The sequence below is a fragment of the Triticum aestivum genome, chromosome 6B (genome assembly GCF_018294505.1).
Source record: "Triticum aestivum cultivar Chinese Spring chromosome 6B, IWGSC CS RefSeq v2.1, whole genome shotgun sequence".
NCBI lineage: Eukaryota > Viridiplantae > Streptophyta > Magnoliopsida > Poales > Poaceae > Triticum > Triticum aestivum.
Genome location: NC_057810.1, coordinates 482,592,327 through 482,611,929, shown reverse-complemented (window position 1 = coordinate 482,611,929; position 19,603 = coordinate 482,592,327). Strand labels below are relative to the sequence as shown.

At 43.6% G+C, this 19,603-nt stretch overlaps 2 protein-coding genes across 2 annotated transcripts; both read left to right on the top strand.

The window, feature by feature from the left end:
• The first annotated feature begins 13,464 nt into the window (after positions 1–13,464).
• Positions 13,465–19,049, top strand: LOC123137592 (vacuolar-sorting protein BRO1-like). The gene is made up of 2 exons (XM_044557409.1): positions 13,465–14,121; positions 16,593–19,049. Exons 1-2 carry the CDS (start codon positions 13,522–13,524, stop codon positions 17,034–17,036), a joined length of 1,044 nt encoding a protein of 347 aa, XP_044413344.1. The 5' UTR covers positions 13,465–13,521; the 3' UTR covers positions 17,037–19,049.
• On the top strand, positions 18,126–19,049 carry LOC123137593 (ferredoxin-thioredoxin reductase, variable chain-like). The gene has a single exon (XM_044557410.1). The coding sequence runs from the start codon at positions 18,283–18,285 to the stop codon at positions 18,742–18,744; it is 462 nt and encodes a 153-aa protein (XP_044413345.1). The 5' UTR covers positions 18,126–18,282; the 3' UTR covers positions 18,745–19,049.
• Positions 19,050–19,603: the final 554 nt, after the last annotated feature.

Genomic DNA, 19,603 nt, shown 5'->3' with positions numbered 1-19,603 from the left:
TTGCCGTATTATGGGGCGTAATGAAGCCCTTGGTGAATTTAAAGCACACCAAAGTGTACGGGTGCAATCGATAAGAATAATGAAATAAAATGAAAAAGCAAGTTAATGCCACATAAATTGGGCCGCAAACTATTTTTATTGTAATTTGATTAATACGTCAAAGCGTATTTGTACAAATAGTGTGACAAACAATATAGCTGATTAACCTGCCAAGACCAGGGGGGAGTTTCGCGCGAGTTCCAAAGACAGGTAGAATGATCATTGAGAAGAACATCTAGAGATTCCCTCACACATCCATACTGCTTCCCGCCTTGGTATGTGTATGTCCTTCGAAAGGACCGACAATCAGGCCACCAGGAAAGGCCTGGAAAAAAGAAACCTGAAAAGAAAAATAAAAAGTGAAAGTATGTGGGTCCACGGGAGGTTGAGCCGTATTATGGACCATGATCTAGTTGTGCCTCCGTCCATGCTCATGGTATTTTGAGTGTGTAGTTATTTACGAGCGGTACGAATGCCGTCGTTTGGTCGGGGCTGGGACGGAGGTCGAATTCCTAGTCAAGCTCTTGACGAGCTGAACTGTCCTGTTGTAGAGTAGTTTGGACTCGTTTGACAGTGCCCGAGAGCTTGGCCGCCGACTTAAGGTTCTACCTGAAAAGGCCGCTCTGTGCTTCTGCTGTGAGGGCAATGGTGTGCTCCTCGGTACGGAGGGAGCGTTCCGTATTTCCATTGACTGTTATGACACCACGTGGTCCGGGCATCTTGAGCTTGAGATAAGTGTAGTGTGGCACTGCATTGAATCGAGCGAATGCGGTTCGTCCGAGAAGTGTGTGATAGCCACTGCGGAAGGGGACGATATCAAAGATCAACTTTTCGCTTTGGAAGTTATCTGGCGATCCAAAGACCACTTCCAGTGTGATTGAGCCCGTACAGCGGGCCTCTACACCTGGTATGACTCCTTTAAAGGTGGTTTTTGTGGGCTTGATTCTTGAGGGATCAATACCCATTTTGCACATTGTATCCTGATAGAGCAGGTTTAGGCTGCTGCCACCGTCCATGAGGACTCGTGTGAGATGGAATCCATCAATGATTGGGTCGAGGAACAGTGCGGCTGAACCTCCATGACAGATACTGGTCGGATGGTCCCTGCGATCGAAAGTGATCGGGCAGGACGACCATGGGTTGAACTTTAGGCAACTGGCTCCAACACATAGATGTCTGATACGTCTCCAACGTATCTATAATTTATGAAGCATTCATGCTATTATATTATCTTTTTTGAATGATTATGGGCTTTATTATACACTTTTATATTACTTTTGGGACTAACCTACTAACCGGAGGCCCAGCCCATATTGTTGTTTTCTTGCCTATTTCAGTGTTTCGAAGAAAAGGAATATCACACGGAGTCCAAACGGAATGAAACCTTCGGAAAAGTTATTTTTGGAACAGAAGATCTCCCGGGAACTTAGAGTGCAAGCCAGGGAAGCGTCGAGGAGGCCACGAGATAGGAGGGCGCCCCCCCTATAGGGCGCACCCCCTGTCTCCTGGCCCCCTCGAGCACCCCCCAACCGACTTCTTTCACCTATATAATCCCATATACCCTAAAAACATCGAAGAAGAAGATAGATCGGGAGTTCCGCCGCCGCAAGCCTCTGTAGCCACCAAAAACCTCTCAGGAGCCCGTTCCGGCACCCTGCCGGAGGGGGATCCCATCACCGGTGGCCATCTTCATCACCCCGACGCTCTCCATGACGAGGAGGGAGTAGTTCACCCTCAGGGCTGAGGGTATGTACCAGTAGCTATGTGTTTGATCTCTCTCTCTCTCTCTCTCTCGTGTTCCCTCTATGGCACGATCTTGATGTATCGCCAGCTTTGCTATTATAGTTGGATCTTATGATGTTTCTCCCCCTCTACTATCTTGTAATGGATTGAGTTTCCCCTTTGAAGTTATCTTATCGGATTGAGTCTTTAAGGATTTGAGAACACTTGATGTATGTCTTGTCGTGCTTATCTGTGGTGACAATGGGATATTCACGTGATCAACTTGATGTATGTTTTGGTGCTCAACTTGCGGGTTCTGTGACCTTGGGAATCTATGCATAGGGGTTGGCACACGTTTTCGTCTTGACTTTCTGGTAGAAACTTTGGGGCACTCTTTGAAGTACTTTGTGTTGGTTGAATAGATGAATCTGAGATTGTGTGATGCATATCGTATAATCATGCCCACGGATACTTGAGGTGACAATGGAGTATCTAGGTGACATTAGGGTTTTGGTTGATTTGTGTCTTAAGGTGTTATTCTAGTATGAACTATATGATAGATTGAACGAAAAGAATAGCGTCATGTTATTTTACTACGGACTCTTGAATAGATAGAACAAAAGGATAACTTTGAGGTGGTTTCGTACCCTACCATAATCTCTTCGTTCGCTCTCCGCTATTAGTGTCTTTGGAGTGACTCTTTGTTGCATGTTGAGGGATAGTTATGTGATCCAATTATGTTATTATTGTTGAGAGAACTTGCACTAGTGAAAGTATGAACCTTAGGCCTTGTTTCCTACCATTGCAATACCGTTTGTGCTCACTTTTATCATTAGTTACCTTGCTATTTTTATATTTTCAGATTACAAATACCTATATCTACCATCCATATTGCACTTGTATCACCATCTCTTCGCTGAACTAGTGCACCTATAGAATTTACCATTGTATTGGGTGTGTTGGGGACACAAGAGACTCTTTGTTATTTGGTTGCAGGGTTGTTTGAGAGAGACCATCTTCATCCTACGCCTCCCGCGGATTGATAAGCCTTAGGTCATCCACTTCAGGGAAATTTGCTACTGTCCTACAAACCTGTGCACTTGGAGGCCCAACAACGTCTACAAGAAGAAGGTTGTGTAATAGACATCAAGCTCTTTTCTGGCGTCGTTGTCGGGGAGGCTAGGTAAACGACACTCACACCCCGTCAACTAAGCTCTTTTCTGGCGCCGTTGCCGGGGAGGTGAGTGCTTGAAGGTATATATTTAGATCTTGCAATCGAATCTTTTTGTTTCTTGTTTTATCACTAGTTTAGTCTATAAAGGAAAACTACAAAAAAATGGAATTGAGTTTGTCTCATACGCTTCATCTTTTTAATATATTTCATGAGAATAATGGTAAGGAAAATTGTGCTCAAGTGCTCGAAGAAGAAATCTATAAAATATTTTTTTGAAGATCAAAATCTATAAAATGGTTTGCACTAAATCTTTGAATGATGAGCATGAATGCAATGTTGTTAGTATGAATTCCTTGAATACCCATGATGCTAATGATATGCAAAGCCACAAGCTTGGGGATGCTATGTTTGATAAATATGATATTTTTTGTCCCCCAAGTTTTGATGAGCAAATTTATTTTGATGAAAGCATGCCTCCTATTTATGATGATGATATTGATGAAAGTGGGTTTGGAATAGTGTCAACTTTAGGAAGTAATTATCCCACTATTTTGGAGGATGTTGAATCTTATTGTGATGAATATGAAAGTGGATTTGGAAGAGTGTCAACTTTATTTAGTGATGAATCCACTATTTCGGAAGAGGTTCCAATTGATTATGAGAACAAAGTTGCTATCTATGATGATTATTGTGATGATTTGTATGCTATAAAGAATAAAAATAACCATGAAACTTGTCATCATGATTTTAGTTTTCAATTGGATTATTCCTCACATGATAGTTATTTTGTTGAGTTTGCTCCCACTACTATTCATGAGAAGAAATTTGATTATGTGGAGAGTAATAAAAATTCTATGCTTGTAGATCATGAAAAGAATGCTTTATGTGCTGCTTATATTGTTGAATTCATTCATGATGCTACTGAAAATTATTATGAGGGAGGAACATATGCTTGTAGGAATGGCAATAATATCAAGTTTCCTCTCTATGTGCTTAAAATTTTGAAGTTATGCTTGTTTTTCCTTCCTATGCTAGTTGATTATTATTCCCATAAGTTGTTTGCTCACAAAATCCCTATGCATAGGAAGTGGGTTAGACTTAAATGTGCTAGTCATATTCTTCATGATGCTCTCCTTATGTTTCAATTCTTATCTTTTTTGTGAGCATCATTTCATCATGCCTAGCTAGAAAGGCATTAAAGAAAAGCGCTTGTTGGGAGACAACCCAATATTTACCCTTACTGTTTTTGTGTGTACACATGATTATTCTACTGTAGTAATCACGTTTTATAGCTTTTGTTTCAATAAAGTGCCAAGTAGAACCTTTGGGAAGACTTGGGTGAAGTTTATATGATCTTGTTGTAAAAAACAGAAACTTTAGCGCTCACGATATTAGCTGCCATTTTTTTACTGGAGAGTAATTTTAGGTTGATTATTTTTGCATATGATTAATAGACAAAATCCTCAGGTCCACCAGTTTATTTCAGAATTTTTGGAGTTCCAGAAGTATACGTTTGATACATATTACTACAGACTGTTCTGTTTTTGACAGATTCTGTTTTCTATGTGTTGTTTGCTTATTTTGATGAATCTATGAGTAGTATCAGAGGGTATGAACCATAGATAAGTTGGAATACAGTAGTTTTAACACCAATATAAATAAAGAATGAGTTCATTACAGTACCAAAAGTGGTGGTTTGTTTTCTTGTACTAACGGAGGTTACGAGTTTTGTGTTGAGTTTTGTGTTGTGAAGTTTTCAAGTTTTGGGTAAAGATTCGATGGACTATGGAATAAGGAGTGGCAAGAGCCTAAGCTTGGGGATGCCCAAGGCACCCCAAAGTACTATTCAAGGACAACCAAGAGCCTAATCTTAGGGATGCCCCAGAAGGCATCCCCTCTTTCGTCTTCGTTCATCGGTAACTTTACTTGGAGCTATATTTTTATTCGCCACATGATATGTGTTTTGCTCGGAGCGTCATTTTATTTTGTTAGTATTTTATTGCTGTTATTTAGAATAATGTTTTGCATTTATATTTTCAATAAAATGTTAAGGATAGCCTTTATCATGCTTATTTTGCTACTATACATGTTGCTGTTTCAAAACAGGAAGTTTACCGCTGTTGCAAAAATTCCCTAGAAAAGTCAGAGAGTGATATAATGTTGAATATTTTTTCATATTGAGCTCTGATAAATCTTATACAGTGTAGTATTTTTCTTATAATTTTTGGAGTTAGGGAAGTATGATGAATCTTGCATTCTTTATAGACTATACTGTTTTGGCAGATTGCTGTTATGTTTGCATTGTTTGCATATGCTTGCTTGTTTAATGATTCTATTTGAGGATAGGAGTATTATATATGCAGAGAAATTTAGTATGCAATGTTGAATAATAATTTTAGTGATTTTTTACAGTAGAAAATGATAAGGTTTTGCATTGTTTTATACTAACTTATCTCACGAGTTCTTGTTGAGTTTTATGTGAATGAAGTTTTTGAGAAATAGAGAAACCATGATATGAGAGGAATTAAGGAGACACAAAAGTTCAAGCTTGGGGATGCCCAAGGCACCCCAAGATAATATTCCAAGAAGTCTCAAGCACCTAAGCTTGGGGATGCCCCGATAGGCATCCCACCTTTCTTCTTCAACAATTATCGGTTAGTATCGGTTGAACCTAAGTTTTTGCTTCTTCACATGAGTTGTGCTATCCTTGCAATGTAATTTTATTTTGCTTTGCTTGCTGTTTGAATAAAATACCAAGATCTTAAATTCTTAAATGAGAGAGAATCTTCACATAGTTACGCAATTATTTAACTACTCATTGATCTTCACTTATATCTTTTTGGAGTAGTTTGTCATTTACTCGTGTGCTTCACTTATATCCTATGAGTAAATGGTTGAATGAGTTGAATGTCATAAATTTGAAATTATATATGTCTCATTTGCTTATCCCACGGGGAGTAATGTCTTCACATCTAAGAAGTAGAGGTTGTAAATTTATTGAAGGTTAGGAAGCATTGTATTGGTCATTTGAACAATTCATGAAAGAATATTGAAGGAAGAGAGATTTCACATATAAATATACTATCTTAGACATCTTTTATAATTGTGAGCACTCATTAAGTATGACATGCTAAAGAGTTGATGTTGGACAAGGAAGACAACATAATGGGTTAAGGTTTCTCACATCTTAGTTAAAATATATTGTCATGGATCATTCAAACATGTTGAGCTTGCCTTTCCCCCTCATGCTAGCCAAAATTCCTTGCACCAAGTAGAGATACTACTTGTGCTTCCAAATATCCTTGAACCCAGTTTTTGCCATGAGAGTCCACCATACCTACCTATGGATTGAGTAAGATCCTTCAAATAAGTTGTCATCGGTGCAAGCAATAAAAATTGCTCTCTAAATATGCATGACTTATTAGTACGGAGAAAATAAACTTTATACGAGCTTGTTATGGAAGCAATAAAAGCGACGGACTGCATAATAAAGGTCCATATACAAGTGGCAATATAAAATGACGTTTTTTCGCATTAAGATTTTGTGTATCCAACCCTAAAAGCGCATGACAACCTCTGCTTCCCTCTGCAAAGGGCCTATCTTTTACCTTATGTCTTTTACTTTATGTAAGAGTCAAGGTGATCTTCACCTTTCCCTTTTACATTTTATCCTTTGGCAAGCAATTTGTGTTGGGGTGATCCTGATATATATATATCCAATTGGATGTAAGATAGCATGAACTATTATTGTTGACATCACCCAAAGGTGAATACGTTTGGAGGCAACACTATAAGCCCCTATCTTTCTCAGTGTCCGATTAAAACTCCATAACCATAAGTATTGCATGAGTGTTAGCAATTGTGGAAGACTATATGATAGTTGAGTATGTGGAGTTTGCTAAATCAAAGCTCTGACATAGACCCTTCCTGAAAGTAAGATGAATTGCAATTGTTTGATGACTAAGAATGAAGCTTGCTAGTTTTCAAGAAAGTTTATGGTCTATGCTTTAACATGTGAATAGCTTGTTACTTGATCGTGAGAAGTTTTATGAGATGAACTATTGTTATGACATATAAACATGCTAGAAAAGGTGATTGAAATTATTATTGATCAAACTTGTGCACCTTCTAGCATTCACACTTCATAAATTCTTTCTTTTATCATTTACCTACTCGAGGACGAGCAGGAATTAAGCTTGGGGATGCTGATACGTCTCCAACGTATCTATAATTTATGAAGCATTCATGCTATTATATTATCTGTTTTGAATGATTATGGGCTTTATTATACACTTTTATATTACTTTTGGGACTAACCTACTAACCAGAGGCCCAGCTCATATTATTGTTTTCTTGCCTATTTCAGTGTTTCGAAGAAAAGGAATATCAAACGGAGTCCAAACGGAATGAAACCTTCGGAAAAGTTATTTTTGGAACAGAAGATCTCCCGAGAACTTGGAGTGCAAGCCAGGGAAGCGTCGAGGAGGCCACGAGATAGGAGGGCGCCCCCCCCCCTATAGGGCACGCCCCTGTCTCCTGGGCCCCTCGAGCACCCCCCGACAGACTTCTTTCACCTATATAATCCTATATACCCTAAAAACAACGAAGAAGAAGATAGATCGGGAGTTCCGCCGCCGCAAGCCTCTGTAGCCACCAAAAACCTCTCGGGAGCCCGTTCCGACACCCTGCTTGAGAGGGATCCCATCACCGGTGGCCATCTTCATCATCCCGGCGCTCTCCATGACGAGGAGGGAGTAGTTCACCCTCGGGGCTGAGGGTATGTACCAGTAGCTATGTGTTTGATCTCTCTCTCTCTCTCTCTCTCTCTCTCGTGTTCCCTCTATGGCATGATCTTGATGTATCGCGAGCTTTGCTATTATAGTTGGATCTTATGATGTTTCTCCCCCTCTACTCTCTTGTAATGGATTGAGTTTTCCCTTTGAAGTTATCTTATCGGATTGAGTCTTTAAGTATTTGAGAACACTTGATGTATGTCTTGTCGTGCTTATCTATGGTGACAATGGGATATTCACGTGATCAACTTGATGTATATTTTGGTGATCAACTTGCGGGTTCCATGACCTTGGGAATCTATGCATAGGGGTTGGCACACGTTTTCGTCTTGACTTTTCGGTAGAAACTTTGGGGCACTCTTTGAAGTACTTTGTGTTGGTTGAATAGATGAATCTGAGATTGTGTGATGCATATCGTATAATCATGCCCACGGATACTTGAGGTGACAATGGAGTATCTAGGTGACATTAGGGTTTTGGTTGATTTGTGTCTTAAGGTGTTATTCTAGTATGAACTATATGATAGATTGAACGGAAAGAATAGTGTCATGTTATTTTACTACGAACTCTTGAATAGATAGAACAAAAGGATAACTTTGAGGTGGTTTCGTACCCTACCATAATCTCTTCGTTCGTTCTCCGCTATTAGTGTCTTTGGAGTGACTCTTTGTTGCATGTTGAGGGATAGTTATGTGATCCAATTATGTTATTATTGTTGAGAGAACTTGCACTAGTGAAAGTATGAACCTTAGGCCTTGTTTCCTACCATTGCAATACCGTTTGTGCTCACTTTTATCATTAGTTACCTTGCTGTTTTTATATTTTCAGATTACAAATACCTATATTTACCATCCATATTGCACTTGTATCACCATCTCTTCGCCGAACTAGTGCACCTATACAATTTACCATTGTATTGGGTGTGTTGGGGACACAAGAGACTCTTTGTTATTTGGTTGCACGGTTGTTTGAGAGAGACCATCTTCATCCTACGCCTCCCACGGATTGATAAACCTTAGGTCATCCACTTGAGGGAATTTTGCTACTGTCCTACAAACCTGTGCACTTGCAGGCTCAACAACGTCTACAAGAAGAAGGTTGTGTAGTAGACATCAATGTCCCTGAGCGCGCGCTTGCGCTCCCTCTTGGGGATATAGGTACCGCATATCATGTTCACCGTTTTAACTTAGGGGGGAAACTTCTTTTGCCCCCCTGTGTTCGGTGGCCGGGGCTCCTCGTCATCGTCCTCGCTTTGCGACCCCTTCTCCTTATTCTCTGACTTGCTGGCCTATTTAAAAACCCAACACTCTCTGTTGGTACGATTGGCTGGTTTATCAAGAGTGCGATGGATTTGACATGGAGGATCGAGTATGCGGTCCAAGCTGGACGAGCCCGGATTGTTTCTTTTATATGGCTTCTTCCGCTGACCAGACTTAGAGCCACTGAATCCAGTGTTGATCGTCGTGTCCTCGGTGTTGTCACCGTTGCGACGCTTGTGCCTGTTGCGTCGGGGCTTGCCGTTGCTATTTCTGTCTTCAAAAGTTCCAGGTTCGCTTGTATTGTTATTGCTACGGGCCAGCCAGCTATCCTCGCCCGCACAGAAGCGGGTCATAAGCGTCGTGAGGGATGCCATAGACTTCGGCTTTTCTTGGCCTAGGTGTCGGGCGAGCCATTCATCACAGATGCTATGTTTAAAGGCTGCTAGGGCTTCGGAATCCGGACAGTCGATGATCTGGTTCTTTTTAGTTAAGAACCTAGTCCAGAATTTCCTGGCTAACTCTCAGGGTTGTTGAACTATGTGACTTAAGTCGTCGGCATCTGGAGGTCGGATGTATGTACCCTGGAAGTTGTCGAGGAAGGCGTCTTCTAAGTCTTCCCAGCTGCCAATTGAGTTTTCTGGCAAACTGTTCAACCAGTGTCGAGCAGGTCCCTTGAGTTTTAGCGAGAGGTATTTGATGGCGTGAAGGTCATCACCGCGGGCCATATGAATATAGAGGAGAAAATCCTCAATCCATACCGCGGGGTCTGTTGTCCCATCATATGATTCGATGTTCACGGGTTTAAACCCTTCTAGGAATTCATGTCCCATTACTTCAGTAGAGGGGGTGTGCGGCGCCTCTATGTCGGGCCACGTCGTGGCGTAGCTCGGATGGAGTTCGTCTGCGGTATTTGGCCCGGACATGGTTATATTTGTCACGTCCGTCCGGATGGCCATCTTCTCTCATCGGGGCACGCCCCCGCGATCCATAGATCGATCTGGTCTGACATGTTCTGTTTTCTAGGTCATGCCGCAGGTCATATGTATATCCCCGAGTTGTTATGTCTCTGTTTTTATGGTGAGGTAGTGTGGGCTGGTGTTCGGCTTGAGTTGTCGCTTTATCCCGGCCACATGGTAGCCGGTCAGCCGCATTATGCGCTGGTAGGACGAGCTCCAGCGCCTCATCATCGAATTGGGGTAACAATTTGCGCTTCGGGTAACTTTTGGTTGGGCGCTTGAGGCCATATTCCTGGGCTGCCAGGACATTAGTTCATTTGTCACTGAGTAGATCTTGATCAGCTTGAAGCTACTGTTGCTTCTTTTTCAGGCTCCTTGCAGTGGCTATTAGCCGGCGCTTAAAGCGCTCCTGATCGATGGGCTCCTTAGGCACGATAAAGTCTTTGTCACCGAGGCTTGCCTCATCCTCGGAGGGTGGAAAATAATTACTGTCCTCCGATTCTTCGTTAATGGCTTGTTCATTAGGGCTGACTCACCCATCCTCCCATTCATCCTATTCGTTAGTTGGCTCAACAGGGTCTTCGTTGTCTTTGGCATCGCCCGGAGTATTTTCTCATGTGTCGGTATTGCTGTTTTTTCCATGGCATGGTCTAGAGCGGCGCCGCTGACGTCGGCGCTTGGCTATTTCTCAGGAGGCTTATCCTCGATTGGATCCTTTTTATTATCGATGTTGTTCTCTTTGGGTGTATCCACCATGTATACGTCATACGAGGAGGTGGCTGTCCAGCGCCCTGTACACAGTGGTTTTTGTGCCTACTCCTCTTCGGCATTGTCGTCCATACCTTTGATGTCTTCGGAGCTGTAATCGAGCATTTTGGTTAAGTCTTCGACAGTGGCTATGAAGTGGGTGGTGGGTGGGAAGCAGAATTCTCCGCCCTCAGCTTCCAATCCAAATCGGATATAGTTCGGCTCAGAGTTCCCTGATAGGGAGAGGGTTTTTAATGAGTTTAGCACATCGCCTAAAGGTGAGTGCCGGAAGATGTCTGCGAAGCTGAACTCAACGATTGGCGCCTGATCAGGTTTGATGGGCGCGGATGCACGCGGTTCAAAACCTATGGCCAGAGACAAATCCGAGGTTCCGGTAACACAGGCCCCGCTCGAGGTCGGATCTGTGTGCGGCTCTAACGCCGCTGAGTCTGCGGCTTCCGCGGCGGGGTTGAGCTTCCCATCCTCGGATGACGCAATCTGCTTCAGATCCAGGGCCAGAGTAGTTACATGCGCCATCGCCTGGGCACGGTCTGATGACAGATTTAGGTCATGTTCATCGTGGTGGCAGGGAGCGGCCGTCATGGGCTCGAATCCGTCGAAGATTAAGTCTCCACGGATATTGGCAACGTAATTCAATCTTCCAAATCTGACCTGATGGCCAGGGGCGTAGTTGTCGATCTGCTCTAGATGGCCAAGCGCGTTGGCCCGCAGTGCGAAGCCGCCGAATACGAAGATCTGTCCGGGGAGGAAAACCTTCCCCTGGACTACATTATTGTAGATGATTGATGGAGCCATCAAACCTTTTGATGATGACGCAGCGGAACTCCGAGCAGCTTGCCTTCCACGCCAAGGAGAGACCCATCCGGACATGGGAGAGAGTCTTCGGTCTTGTATCTTCATATCCCATCAGTCCGACCCATGTCACATAGTCCGGTCGTCCGAGGACCCCTTAATCCAGGACTCCCTCAGTCACCAAATCACATAACTCATATAATATAATATCGCCATCGAACGTTAAGCGTGCGGACCCTATGGGTTCGAGAACTATGTAGACATGACCGAGACACCTCTCCGGTCAATAACCAATAGCGGAACCTGGATGCTCATATTGGCTCCTACATATTCTACGAAGATCTTTATCGGCCGAACCATTATGACAACATTTGTTATTCCCTTTGTCCATCGGTATGTTACTTGCCCGAGATTCGATCGTCGGTATCTTCATACCTAGTTCAATCTCGTTACTAGCAAGTCTGTTTACTTGTTCCGTAATGCATCATCTTGCAACTAACTCATTAGTCACTTTGCTTGCAAGGCTTCTTATGATGTGCATTACCGATAGGGCCCAGAGATACCTCTTTGATACTCGGCGTGACAAATGCTAATCTCGATCTATGCCAACCAAGAAACACCTTCGGAGATACCTGTAGAGCATCTTTATAATCACCCAGTTACGTTGTGACATTTGATAGCACGCAAGGCATTCCTCCGGTATCCGGAAGTTGCATAATCTCATAGTCGAAAGAATATGTATTCGACATGAAGAAAACAATTGCAATAAAACTGAACGATCATAATGATAAGCTAACGAATGGGTCTTGTCCATCACATCATTCTCCTAATGATGTGATCCCGTTATCAAATGACAACTCATGTCCATGGTTAGGAAACCTTAACCATCTTTGATCAATGAGCTAGTCAAGTAGAGGCTCACTAGGGACACAATATTTATCTATGTATTCACACATGTATTTAGGTTTCCGATCAATAAAATTCTAGCATGAATAATAAACATTTATCATGAATACGGAAATATAAAATAACAATTTTATTATTACCTCTAGAACATATTTCCTTCAAGGGGTGCGCCACCTTACCGAAGTCGTCCTGACTAGGATGATCCGGGGACCCCTAGGTCGGTTATGTGAGGGGCCAATCAGCCCCCGCTATGGCCCTACACCATGGTGGCCTCGAAAGACTTGCAGTAAAAGACAAGGCAACGGGTGTCCGGAGGACTCCTTACTGACTTAGATCTTGTAACCCCAGACTCTAGTACCCATATATGACGGGGTTAGCCTAGTCGAATAAACAACATTAAAACCATAGAGCTTTGCTTAATCCTCGATTTTTGTAACCCCTATACAATCAATATACACGAGCATAAGTAGTGTATTACCTCGTCTATCGATGGCATGAACCTGGGTAAACTATACCCCTTGTTGCCATCCAATCCACTAGTCTTGTCGGATACCCTATCGAGGGATCTGTCGGAAAATACCCCGACAAAAGGTTTAAACAAACAAGGTCGTACTGAGGGATTCGGAAGTTTATATCAATCCTCATTGATCGCCGCCATTATTGCTATGTTATCATCGCTAAGATTGTCTCACAACCATTTCAACAAAATTTCCTCTCTGGACCACTTTCCTCAGTTGGATACGTCGGCGACACGAGGTTCACCTTGTCAAATGCATGAATCCCAAGACAGTTCCGAAGTCTATTTGGACTAGCACCTGAAGAAGGATTTCGGATATTTTTTTAGCATGTTAAATTGAATGTCCAAGATGACAATTTGTGTTGTTGTGAGGATTTGCCGTGTTTGCTAAAAAAATTGCCGGCCTCGCGACAGCATAATTTGTCATAAAAAACGTTTGATTTGATTTGATGCTTAGACGTTCCCGGAAGAAAAAAATCTCTATCAATCTAGCGATAGCAAATTCGAATTGAAGAAACACTCGCATCTTCTGCTGAAAACCTGGGGAAAACTGAGGAAGTCGTCCCTTTTCGTGTACCCTTCCTCTTCGCCATCTATGTCGCGGCCGCTCCCCCCGATGCTCTCCGTCCCGGAGAAGAAGACGGCCGCCGCCGAGCTCTTTCGCGACCGCCACTTCTTCAACTCCCCCGTCTTCACCGATCTCCGCGACGCCCGCGCCTCCCTCTCTGCCCCAAACCCCCAAACCCAGCCCCCCTCCTCCAGCCGCGCCCTCCTCCTCCGCTACCACCGCCTCCTCTCCTCCGCGCGCGACGACCCCTGCGCCTTCGACGAAAACCTAGCCTTCACCTGGCACGATGCCTTCAGGCCCAACCTCAAGCACACCTCCGCATCCCTCCGGTTCGAGAAGGCCGCCGTCGTGTTCAACGTCGGCGCGGCCTCCTCTAGGATCGCGGCGGCCGTGGACCGGGCGGCGGAGGGAGGGGTCAAGGAGGCGTGCGGGGAGTTCCAGCGCGCGGCAGGGGCGTTCCGTGCGGTGGGGCAGATGATGGAGGGGGAGGAGGGGACGGTGGATATGAGCCCGGAGGCCGCGGCGATGCTGGAGCAGCTCATGCTCGCGCAGGCGCAGGAGTGCTGCTTCGAGCGTGCTCTCGCGGCAGGAACGTCGCCGGCGGCGTGCTCCAAGGTGGCCAGGCGGGTGAGATGGGCTGCCCTCGCTTGCCGTGTGCTTCTTTCCTAGTGGCATTGCATCCATACGATCTGTGATTGTTCTAGGTTCCACTTAGCTTCCCCTCGGTTTTAGTTCAAGAAATGCCTGCCCTTGCTTTCCGTGTGCTTCTTTCCTAGTGGCATTGCATCCATACGATCTGTGATTGTTCTAGGTTCCACTTAGCTTCCCCTCGGTTGTAGTTCAACAATTGCCTGCCCTTGCCTGCCGTGTGCTTCTTTCCTAGTGGCATTGCATCCATAGGACATGTGATTGTTCTAGGTTCCACTTAGCTTCCCCTCGGTTTTAGTTCATTAAACTAAAACCACGACAAGTATTTTGGAACGGAGGGAATATATCGTAAACCGCAATGTCTTTACCTTACAAGCTACAACAGAAAGCCAAAAAAAGCGACCGATAAGCTAAGATTCCAAGAGCGCACATGATAAACTCCACGATCTTTGGGCATCCACAAGACGGATCCTCAAAACATCACAGGATAAGCACCCAGGAAATCTCAAGCAGCAGTTCAGACGCTACCTCTCAATCAACCTAGCTGGAACCAACAGGACACAAAACTAGACTACTAACAGCTGAGAAGCAGAAGTCCTAACGAGAATAAGATCACTTCTGGATCCTGTTCAGTCCAATCATCCATCCATGAACCGCATGAAACACCTCATTTTCTATTAGTTCGAATATTCGTGCCCCCGATTTCGGCATTTCTTGATCTCCCTGTTTTTTTCTGCAGAATAATCCAATCATTAAAAGATCTTGCAATCATATTAACAGGAATGTGAGGATCAGCGATTTTAAGATTGTCAAACACCACACTATTTCTCAATTTCCAAACTGACCAGAAAATAGCAGACACCCCTGCCATCATCAGACATTTTTCATTAGAAGGTGCAAAGTAGAGGTTGTGAGGCTAATCCAAGGTTTACGCCAATTGCAGTATCCAGCTCTCCCTAGCCATACTTTATCTCCCACATCCCACACACGCAAGATTTTGATTCTGTTCAATGCTTTCACTAACTGATTATTATAATTTTCTCTAGCACCTTATGAATCCGGTGTACTCTATGTTATCATTGCCATGCTGATATAGTTTAAGTTTCAGATTAATTCGGTGTACTACGCTTTGAGATCATTTTTTGTCGGATACCAATTAATTTTCAAGAATATGCATCTTCTGATAGAGAATACTAGGAAACATAAAAAAAAAGTCCGAAGAAAGTTGAGAAAGAGCTTCACAGGGACCCCAAAACCAGAACAACCATCATGAAATGTTACCTTGCATGTCTCAGGTCATAACTTGCCTTATCATCTCATCCTCCATCTTACTCCCTCCGTCCCATAATATAAGAGCGTTTTTGACACTTACTGTCAAAAACGCTCTTATATTATGGGACGGAGGGAGTAGTTATTAAAGCTAAATAAGCAAAATTATAATTTATACAAACCAATCAATCTTGTTATAATTTCTAGTACTAGATTGGTGAAGCGCCATGTATTTTCTGTGCAATCTAGAGGTGGTTTTTTAGTTGAAGTTAAGATCATATTAGACCTAAATTCTGCCAGTTTATAACTGTTTCTGGCTGCCACCGATCCGCCATACCCGTGCTGCTCATGTCCGGTTTGCTAGGATACTGCAACATATTCTACCGTTATGGCTTGATGAGGATCACAGGTTATAGGTATTGTGGGGGGAGGGCGAGGTTGATAACCTGTTGGCAAACTGATGCTGCGGTAGCACCTTTCCTGCTGGTAGGTCTAGCCCCACATAACATTTGCAAACTGAATTGTGAGTTCCAAAGTAGGCTTAAGCACCTCATTGTCTAGTTTTTCTGGGGCCTGGTCCAATTTTTCGTCTTGCTGTATAGTTGTGTGTCATGTCGTCGCCGCCTTCTAATATAAAATGTCATGCATATTCAGTTGCAAACTGAATTTTGAGTTCCAAAGTAGGCTTAAACACCTCCTTGTCTAGTTTTTTGGGGTCTGGTCCAATTTTTCTGGGGCTCCGTCCAATTTTTCTGGGGCCTTCTTCTACTATAAAATGACATGCATATGGATGTGTGTTTGAGAGAGTTCCAGAATAGGCTGCACTGACAATATTTTGCTCTCTTAGTTAAGATTACGTACCTTAGTTTAAGATTGGTGTGATTATATGCTTGTCTGATATTTTTGCCATGATATCACGCCAGCATTCCATGTGAAAAGTCCTGGAGGATGTTCCTTGCATTAGCAAAACCTGAACTGAAAGAGAATCTTTGTCATATGCTATAAAAGTATCAGGGTCAGTAGGTTAGTAAGATTAGGGATTTAAAGTAAGGTTCTGTTGCTGAAGTGGCAAAGATGGTAGACCTTATATTTTGCATCTCTGAACATTTTAAATATAATTATGTTCAAATGCATAGAAAAAAAATGACATCAGAAAAATATTTGCCTCTGGCCTTATGCAGGCTGCCTTGTACTACGAAGAAGCGTATGCTGCACTGGTTATCCCTCCATTGCAGAACCACTTTGAAAGATCATGGTTGTCTCACGTCCAGTTGAAGGCTGCTCAATTCAATGCAGAAGCTTGCTATCGGTATGCTATTGAATTGCATGACAAGATGGAAATTGGCGAGGAGATAGCTCGATTGCAGTTTGGGATTAATGCAGTTGTTGATGCCAAGAGAACTGCCAGGGGAGCCCCCGCTTCCCTTTATGATTCTGTTTCCAGGCTAGAACAAGATATGAACCAGAACTTGGAGAAGGCAGTGAATGAGAACAACCGCATCTATCTTATGAGAGTTCCAGCAGCCAAGTTGTTATCTCCCTTGCCATCAGCTTCACTTGTCCGGTCTGCTTCCAAGAGTGAGATCTTGGATGCAAAAGCAGAAACTGGCCTTCAGTCCTCATAACTGAATGCTTTGACATCGTGAAATGAAGCAATGGCACGCATCCTGTGCCGCTGTTGCATGCTAAAGACTGTCTGCTGCAGCAGAGATTATCGAAAAAGTCTTGTATAGTCGTCGTGTATCTAGTGTGTAGCTACAATGTGTGTTGGCATGCCAAGCTAGGACCATTCTAGTTGAACCTTGAGAAATGCTTGGTAGGCTGTTGCTGCTGGAATCTCAGGTTTCTGTGATGCTCCTTTTGTGCCGTAATGAAAAGTTCATCTGCCGTCAGCCATTTCAGTAAGCACACACTTTTCATGTTTTAGCACAAGCTTACGTAGATTCTTTGCACTTTGTGTACAAAATGACTTCTCCTTTCGGTGCTGTTTGTTTCGGCGTAGAATTGCAAAACCGTTTCTTGATCTAATCTTATAGTATCCAATGTGTTTCGTTGCTGTGGATAATTAAGTTGAGGATGTGTGAACACCAACATGACAGGACAATTTCTTAGCAGACCTGATTTGTAGGAACAATTATACGAACCATTTGGAGCTTACTGAATTTCTAGATATTAGAAATGGCTCCTGGGAGCAACTTTTTTTTAGAAATGCTAAAAAAGGGTTTTTGTACATGTATTTATTCTTGTCCTTTCATTAAGTTGTACTAAAGACAATTAATATGGATCGGAGGGAGTAGAAAAACACCAGTATTGTGGCCTGTGCTAAGAAAACAAGTTTATAGTGCTTAAAAATGATTTTACAGCACTGGATTTTGTTTTTTCCCGATCAAAACATATGACATTTCTTTGTTACATTTTATAATCAGTCAGAAGACATGAACATGTATGTTGTCAAACAAATTCATTTTTTTCTACTTTTAAATATGCCTTTTACTGTTTGATGACTGCGGAGCCAAGGCGTCAGCCCCACGAATTTCACAATTCTTTGCTTATGAATTTCACGGTCTGTTGAGTATTTCGTCATCATTTGCACCGTTTTCTGAGGTTGATAACAGCCCTCGGAAGCTTACGATAACAGAGCTAGTACAAAATTCTGGACGTTTCCGAAGCCGGATGCAACAAAAACCGAAAGCGCCAGAAATATTACAGTACGCAACCCTCGCCTCGCACAATCCTCACTCGTCTATCCGTTCCTCCACCTCTCGTTGCTCGGGCTCCCTATCCTGCACTCCTCTCCCGCGCGCCCACCACCTGTTCGACCCGACGCCCCGCCCCTCCACACGCGCCCCACATTCCAGTCGCTCGCCGCCAATGGCAACGACCGCCGCGGCCATGGCACCCCCCTCCACCTCCGCCTCCTCGGTCCTCCTCCTTCGCCGCCTCCCTTCCCCGACCTCCGCGGCCCCCGGCTGCTGCCGCCTCGGCCCGCCGCCCCGCCTCCGCACGGCCCGCCCGCGGGTCTCCCTCACCAGCGACGTCTCCTCCTCGTCCGACGTGGCCGAGGAGGAGGCCGAGCACGCGCCCAAGGTCGGCAGGCGCGTGCGCGTCACGGCGCCCCTCCGCGTCTACCACGTCGTCAAGGCGCCCGACCTGGACATCCAGGGCATGGAGGGCGTCATCAAGCAGTACGTCGGCGTCTGGAAGGGCAAGCGCATCACCGCCAACTTCCCCTTCAAGGTCGAGTTCCAGCTCACCGTCGACACGCAGCCCAAGCCGGTCAAGCTCTTTGTCCACCTACGCGAGGACGAGTTCGAGTACATCGGCGACGAATGAGACCACTGTACCTACCTCTCTGTAACAACTGTACATGGCCAAGTAAGCCGACCGCCTTCCTCATATACAATAATAATGGCCGCAGCGTAGGCGTGTGTATATTGTTCCGGTGGATGTGTGTGTGAGTGGTGAGAGGGATGAAGGCTGAAGAGGGTTGGAATTAGGAACGCATGACCAGGAAGTTGATTGCTTGCTTGCTGTCGTTCCCTTGTTCCTCCTCTAATTCAACATCTATTTTTTCTCAGATGTGCGGAATTGTTTGGATCATAATCGATAGTTCTAAAATAACACCGATAATTTTGCTCTTCCTTGCAGCCAATGCTTGATAATTTTGTTCCAAGAGCTTATCTTAATCTGACTGGTATAATCACATTGTTGCTTCTAGGAATATGTATCCTTTATATATTGAATCTAGGCTATTTTTATAATTTATATAAGATATTTTCTGTTATGAGGGAATTCGATTAGGCAATAAGTATCTTGTTTTTGGACAATACGACAAGTGTTTGGAGTGTAATGCTATATATACATCAATGTATATATTTTGGTCTTACTGTAACCCTGTGAACTTGAACTTGGATGGCTAAAGTTCGTCTGAATTTGGATACAAGAACATTCATGAAATAACTTCTCTAAACCCAACTTGTTGCTTGTAGAGTGAACAAACAGCTAAGGCTCTAAGGTAGGTTCCTGGCTGACCATAGGTAATCCTAAAATTTAGTTGCTTCCTTTCATCATCAATCTACGGTACTATATACTTTCAGTGGAATGTTCCGAGTAACCTCATAGAGTTCTTTATACCAGCTCATACTTCCACATTGAATAACAATGTAAAACAGCACATTGGACAGATTTATAT